Source organism: Hakea prostrata, chromosome 4 (genome assembly GCF_041222555.1).
Source record: "Hakea prostrata isolate BN-2017 chromosome 4, UWA_Hpros_2, whole genome shotgun sequence".
Taxonomy (NCBI): Eukaryota; Viridiplantae; Streptophyta; class Magnoliopsida; order Proteales; family Proteaceae; genus Hakea; species Hakea prostrata.
In genome coordinates this window covers 23,914,961-23,922,312 of record NC_142603.1, presented here as the reverse complement: position 1 = coordinate 23,922,312, position 7,352 = coordinate 23,914,961, and the positions used below count along the sequence as shown (strand labels likewise).

Genomic DNA, 7,352 nt, shown 5'->3' with positions numbered 1-7,352 from the left:
TTGGGCATAGTAGGAGGTCTAGATGCATCGTTAGGTTATCTTCTTTCCATACTATTACCCATTTGGTATGGGTATTGAAGTCGAATGACTTGTGATAGCAGTAGGGGTTAGTGGGCATCCAATAGTCAGTAGCTATCACGTAAAGAGACACAGACCTACTAACGTATTATTCATGGTAGGATTGCATATGTTGAGGGTTGGGTGCATGGGCGTCCAACAATTGGTATCCATCCCACGAGGAGACATGAAAGACATCCGCCTAACATATGTGTATGACCATAGGGTTACGATGTGTTAATTCCACAGTTGGTAGCGATAGGATTAATATTCATAGATGGAGAAGGATACTAGACCAAAAGGGCACTCGGCATGAAGGAAGGTATCTGGACCACATATAGCATGAGACATAGATGACTTTACATTGGGCTAGGTTCATCCTTGTGCCAATTTTCATACCAATGCTTTTGGTGTGAGAGTGTGGACCTATAACCCATACCCTGGTTGTGATCTGGACTATTTACCCTATACTTTGGTCGTGACACCCAAAAGTTGGTTGGTGGCCGTGAAATGTCTATGTAAGACTTCGTAGAGGAGGTTGGTGTATGACTTAACGTGTGTTGCCTAGAGACTAGCACAGTTTGCATCTTAGCTGCATTTATTGGCCATCATCTTATCATGCATGCTTATCCCCCTTGTATATGTGGACTATATGCCTTACGAAGTTCTTTGGAACTCACTCTTGTGGTTATCCTTCTTTTCTTTAAATTATTCTACAGGTTATAATGGGACGACGGCCCAAGGGTTCTATGCTGAGACATAAGCCCATGAGGTGCCTATGGTGGATGACTACGAGGCACATGATAATTCATGTATTTGCATGAAGTGCGCCTATGGTGCTGCATAGTAGATATAGGGCTTTCTTAGTTCATTTCTAGGACATAGATATAGAACTTAAAATTACCAGTTATTATTTGAGATATTAGTTGTGGGACAAATGTAACGCTATTAGTTTTGAACACTTTTACGTATTTTACCATTCTTTTCAATTTTGATGATAGTTAATTTCTATTCATTATTCACTACATTTTATACTTGCTCCTGCTCATGATTTATGGTATTGGAGATGTTATTTATTACTGTGGTTGCAACATGATCTTGTAACTATGGATCACTTCCACCGGTAGTTGGGGCAGATCTGATACCTTCGGGTGGGGTGTGACAAAGCCCCTGTCTTGGGTCTTTTCTATTTGCTAGCAAATCTAGTTGTCCCTCAATGCTATGGTATTTAGAGAAGAGAGCCAGTCCCTAATTATTGTAAAGACTGTAACCATGGTCAATAGGAAGAGTAATAATAGAATGGTGGGTTATATGGAACCCACCACCTTAGGGTGGATGCAAGTGGGACACAGATGCAATTAGCGAAGTAGGAGAATCTGGGGGTATTGGAGGTATCATTTGAAATTGGCAAGGGAGGATGATACGGGCTTCATTAGAACCAATTTGGGCCTCACTAGCATTCTTGGTTGAGGCAATGACCACTCATGTAGGGGTTATGACGATTATGATTTCCTTGATTGCCTTATGAAAGTAAATATTGAGTCAGATAACGAGCCTTTGGTCCAAATACACAAATTTCATATTCCTTTTGAGGCAGCAGGGGTGTTGTAGGATGGTAAGATATTTAAAAATGAAATTGGTGTAAAACCTTTATTCCAAGAGAGGCAAATGTAGGTACACATTCCCCTGCTAGAGAAGCCAAGCTTGTGACAAGTAAAACTATTTGGCCGATTCCCACTCTTTGATTTTTGTAATCAGGATGCCTTTTGCTCCTGTTGTGCTTCCCCCTAGAATAAATTTTCCATTTACAAAAAGTAAAAAAGAATTTGAAATGAATTCTAGAACATTTGTAATAATATGTTCGGTAAACTAGACTTCCCAACTCCAACTACTCTATAGTTAGCACAAATCGTGAGTTGTTTGTCCTATGATCGGTATACTCTATCACTCATTAGCATTCAGCCAAAGGGAATGGTCCTTACTGATCTAGGTATTACTTGCACCAGTCCAAGGGTGACTCGAACTCAAAGTTTAGCTTAGGTTGCGAATTATGCCACATGTGGTGAAACTTTTTGTGGGGTCATTTCAAGGCATTTCTCTTGGACTCAACCAAGAAAGGCATGTTCAACTTGAAACTACATACAGTTGTGTTTAACCAAGTTTAATGGCTTTGGAACAATATTCTCTTGGCCAGTGCAAGAAAAGTTTTGTCAAAAATTTGAACTACAAAATGAACAATTAAAGAATAAAGCTTTTAAGAAATTGAGTGCTCATTGTGAATTAGGAAAGATGGAACCGGTTGTACATTGATAAAAGTATAAACTTCTACAGTAGTTTACATTCTCTAATTCCTAATAGTTGTGTATTTTTGGAGATAGTTGAGATCTTTGGGTGGTGTGTCATCTCACCTAGATCTTTTTTCCCAAAAACAAAGAGAGACTCCCAGAAAATAATTCCTTACATTAGCTCCTGCATATTTGGAGAAGTACTACTGAGTTGGTTCCCTTGAACTTCCAGGGGAGTGGCATTTCCATGTCTGTCGGAGGAACTGGTTGATACCCTTCCTTGGTCTTCTTCAGGAGGAATGCAATACCTGTCTATTACAGAGGGAATTGTTGGTGAGCTTGAGACAATAGACATGGGCGAAGCTTCATTGACCGATCGAAGTTCTGTATTTTGTTTTTGATTTTTCATTATTCTAGAATCATGGGATGAAGGATCCCTCTCATCATATTTCCTTACCATTTCAGCAATTCTTTTCAATGTAGACCCAGTAGGATCATCACGTCTTATAACATCATCATTGTTACCCCAAAATCTAAGAAAAAATATGAAAAGTGTTAGAAAAGAAGCAGCTCCTGTGATGATGAATAGCCCCCCAAAACTATCTATTGTAAGACTATATGAAGAAATCGTGGTACAAGTCGTGTTTGGACAATTTTCTGTCCCAAACCATGCTTGCTGAATCCGGACCATTGTTTCTCCTTCTGTTACATTTAGAATTGCTCTTGAAACATCAGGAGCCAGTAGGGAACCTATTGGAAAGACCTATAAGAGACACAAATAGAAGGAATTCAAGTCAGACAAAAACTCACAATGGGAAGTATACAGAAGGGACATAGAGATAACTTACAAATCCAAATCCATCAGTCTTATATGTACGTCCAACCATAGTGTACTTGCCACAATATTTTGAAAGGAAGAGTTTCATGTATGGGATCTCATCAAAAGCAGCAGAAATACCACCATTGTTACTCCCTTTGGACAATTTTTCATCTAGTTCTTCTTCACTTGCATAGGATCTGATCTTGGATTCATCAAAGGTCATTTGCTTTAGCATCTCAAACACAAATGAACCTTGTTTGTACCCCACATACTCCCCATTTCTTATGAGCTCTTTTACATCTGTGACAGTGGGTTGAAGCTTTTGTACTGTCAACATTGAAGTTAGGCTTGCTGTGTAACTCGATGTGAGAATAAGCACAACAAAAACCCATATGGTAACAACAAACCTAGCCGAATTGCTGAAGACCTCTTCTGTAGTCATAGAATCAACTTTTGTTAGTATCAGTCACTAGTACTAAATGGATTTTTATTGGCTAAGAGAAACACGAAATCAAAATTAGAGTAATTTAACAGTTATGGGATTAGCTCATAAAATGAGAGAAGGGAAAGAGTACTTACTATGTGAAAAAACCATTGTTGAGAAGGTGAACCAGAAGACCATTCCAAGTTGATTTTCAGGTGACCCTCTAAAATCATTGTTTACTCTGTGTTCAAGGACCCAGGTAACAAAGCCTGTGAAGATGAAGAAACTGAGAATGATACACCATAGCTTCCAATTCAAAGGCTTTAGGAAAAGCCACAGATTCTTCCTCCGATCTGGTTGGATCGGCACTATCATTGTTACACCAGATTCTGTGTATGGCATTGTAAAATCGACATACATGGATCGATTGGCTATAATTGTCGTATCACCAACTACCGCATCATAATTCTGTCAGAAGACAACAATGATAGTCATAGCACAGAAATGTTAAAGCTGCAACTTATTATAGAGAGATTAGGCTAGATAAACTAACTTGGAGATATACTTGGTAGATCAGATCATCATAGGTGCCCGCAGTTAAATCATCAGAATTCATGAATGGACTAAACTCATAAGGAAGGGCATAGGAAAGCTGCCTGATTGCAGCGTTGAAGACATCGATGCAGAAACCAGTTACAGTTGTGGCATTGGTAGTAGGATCTACTGTTACCTTCACAAATTCATTAAATCCATTCTTAACCGGAACACCAATCTTCAGTTTCTTTCCATTTGTAGGAATTACCCAACCCTTGGGCACAGTCGTAGAATCTCCTGGCCACACAATAGGACTGAGATTGGAACTTGAAGATGAGTATAATTTTGTACTAGATGTATTCAGTTCATGTAAAATTCCATTTTCCGGTGTCCAGAACCCAATCTGCTTTCCCCTACCATCTATCACATTGAGGAACTGGAATGCATATGATTTTAGTTGTCCACCAGCAAGGCTAAAATCTCCACTCAAGCCTCTAAATTTTGTCTCCAAGATAAGCTGTAGAAGTTTAGGACCTATTGATGAGATTCCAAGAGTGGAAAGGTCTGTTACTTCACCAACTACATGTTGTTGTTGGAATGGGACATTCCCTGTCCCTAATTTCTCAACTGCCATTGCTAGTGCCCAAACAGTATCATAAGCCCACAGTCCGAAAACGCTAAGGCCAGCTCCTTCCATATCTAGGTTTTCTTCCTGAAATTTCTTCCTCCATCTAATATTAAAATTCTTAAGCTTATCAGTCATAGGAATGTAAGGTTCAATCCCAATCACACCTTGCATAGAATGAAGAACAGAGGGATCCAGAGAATTCAATTGATTAGATATCCCATATGTGATAATCCAAACATATCCTTCATTCATCATTCCAATTTCTTTTGCTTTCAGAAATAAAAGAGCAGCAACAGTGTAGGACATGTGCACAACAAATACTCTAGTTTGCATTGTCATCATCTTGTAAAGCTCTGAAACAACTTGATCATTGTTGGCTGAAGGAGATAGGACACTTCTATAGGAAACACGAGTCTCAATTTCCGTAAATGCATCAATTAAAGAAGGTACAATTCCATTACCATAATCACTGTTTTCATAGATCAAAGCTGCTTCCTTCCATTTGTAGGCTTTTACAATAGAAGCAATTGCTTTTACCTGAGAGGAGTCGCTAAGACAAGCCCGAACAAAATAAGGAGTTTGAGATGAAGAAAGAGATGGACTCGTTGCAGAAAAAGAGACAACGGGCACCTGGGCTTCATCACCAAGATCAATCACAAAATCTGCCTCGGATGATGTTTCTAGGCCAATAATAGCTTGTACTTCTATGTTCTTGAGTAGATCAAGAGCTGCATTAATAAAGAGTCTCATTTTATCAATTTCTCCAACCATGGATCCTGATGTGTTTGAAACACATTCTGTTATTGATAAGCATGCTCATACGCATTGTCCATGTTGTTTCACATATCTATTCACTTAAATGATGGTTACTGGTTGGTTTTTTTTTTCTGATATACACAACCATTTAATGAAGTGGCATAATGAAATAGTACTATAAGAATACTCTAGCTTGAAGTTTCACCCTTCAGTGTCTTATGTTGGGGTTTGAAAAAAAGGAGTGCTTGGCAGAAACCTCTCTATCAGATATATTTAGAACTTGACACCTACTTTTAATATGTCAACTCTTCATGAAGTTATTTATGTCTGAAACAACTTCTAAAAGTAATTTGAAAGACACATCACTATATCATTTACTGGGTTTTCTTCCAATTTTGGTGAAGGGATCACATTTGACAGGGCACTATGTGTTCCCTTGACCCATAGATGGTTTCAACTCTAAAATTTTTATTATCATACTCAGATGTGAGCTCCACACAGATTGTATCGTTAAAAAACATCAGGAGAGCACGTATTGCTCCCCCTACAGGGAGGTGACCAGGATTGGCCTGAGAGAACCAAAATGAGTTGGGAGAATAGTTGAGAACCCCAAAAAATGAAAAATAAAAAACGCCTACGATGGTAGATAAAACCACTGTAGTAGTGAAAGAAATGAGAAAGTTGGGAATCATAGATTGAGATGATGCTTATTCATTATATGCTGGTTTTTTCTGCTCTCACTACTGTCGACAAGGAGGTCACGTTTCCACTTCTAGATGACTCTTGATTTGGTTTCAATGTACAGGAGATTATCAAAATATGCTGCAACAACTTCTTCAGGAAAACAAATTTCTTGTGGGTTATTAGAAAGCTGTGATTAAGGGAAGGCAAAAATTCAAAAGCAAGCTCGGGAGGAAAGTGAGTAGTTACCCATAGAAGCAGCACGAACCACATTGTTCTTTGAATCCCTGGTCTGGTGAACGAGTCTTGTTTTGTAGAAACTATGACTGGCATAGAAATCAGATAAAGCCATCGAGATACAGCTCAACCCAATTCTCCCTACCAATTTATTCAGATCAAGAACCACCCCAACATTGAAGGGGATGGTGGTATTTTCAGCTACACCAAACTTTCCAATGAAGTGACTCAGAGATAATACTAAGATGATTGGGAAAAGAACTTGGATTCTGCTCTTCATCTCTAACCTCAAGACCTGTTGAGCTTTCAATCTTTAACTCATTATTGCAATGCACCTGAATTCCTTCTTGAAGTACGTTGCTGGAGAATAAATTCTGAAGGAATATTTGAATTAGTCGTCCCTTAAGCGTGGAACTTCGTGTACCTGCTACAATCTTTTATTCGGAACACGCCTATGAAGCCAGTGTCAAACATACTAAAATGGATCTGACTTCTCAAATTATTGTTCAACTTGCATTGCATTGACTTAATTATTAAACACAACCGGCTTTTGATCTATTTGAACATTCTGAAAGATTGGAGCTGTTAGAATATTAATTGAATATTCTACATAAGGTGGGCTTCATTGATTGTGTTACACTTTGATTTGGTTTCTTATTGGTCTGATATGGGTAATATACAGTTACTAGAACTCTTATATGGACTGGCTAGTGTGGGCTAATAGGAACCGTTAGATCTTGATGGACGATCTAACGGATTTGCCTATATAAAGGATGCTAGGTCCCTCCTCTAAACCCTAATCATAATCACAATCACATCTGCTTAGTCAGAAAGGATATACCATCAAGCCAGTGAATAGGGAGGAGTCTAGAGGAGAAGATCCAACATCAAGTTGATCATAGAATCAACTTCCACCTCAAGTTTGTTCCT

General features: G+C 38.6%; 1 protein-coding gene across 2 annotated transcripts; it reads right to left on the bottom strand.

Annotated features, from left to right (window-relative positions):
- Positions 1–2,300: 2,300 nt before the first annotated feature.
- On the bottom strand, positions 2,301–6,829 carry LOC149018563 (glutamate receptor 2.7-like). Of its 2 annotated transcripts, none has more exons than XM_089154384.1 (5): positions 6,435–6,829; positions 4,140–5,476; positions 3,742–4,054; positions 3,191–3,594; positions 2,301–3,105 (listed from the first exon to the last, which is right to left on the bottom strand). In XM_089154384.1, exons 1-5 carry the CDS (start codon positions 6,700–6,702, stop codon positions 2,515–2,517), a joined length of 2,913 nt encoding a protein of 970 aa, XP_089010510.1. In that variant the 5' UTR covers positions 6,703–6,829; the 3' UTR covers positions 2,301–2,514. The 2 variants fall into 2 exon arrangements, with proteins under 2 accessions (XP_089010510.1, XP_089010512.1); XM_089154386.1 differs by having other exon boundaries at positions 4,152–5,476.
- Positions 6,830–7,352: the final 523 nt, after the last annotated feature.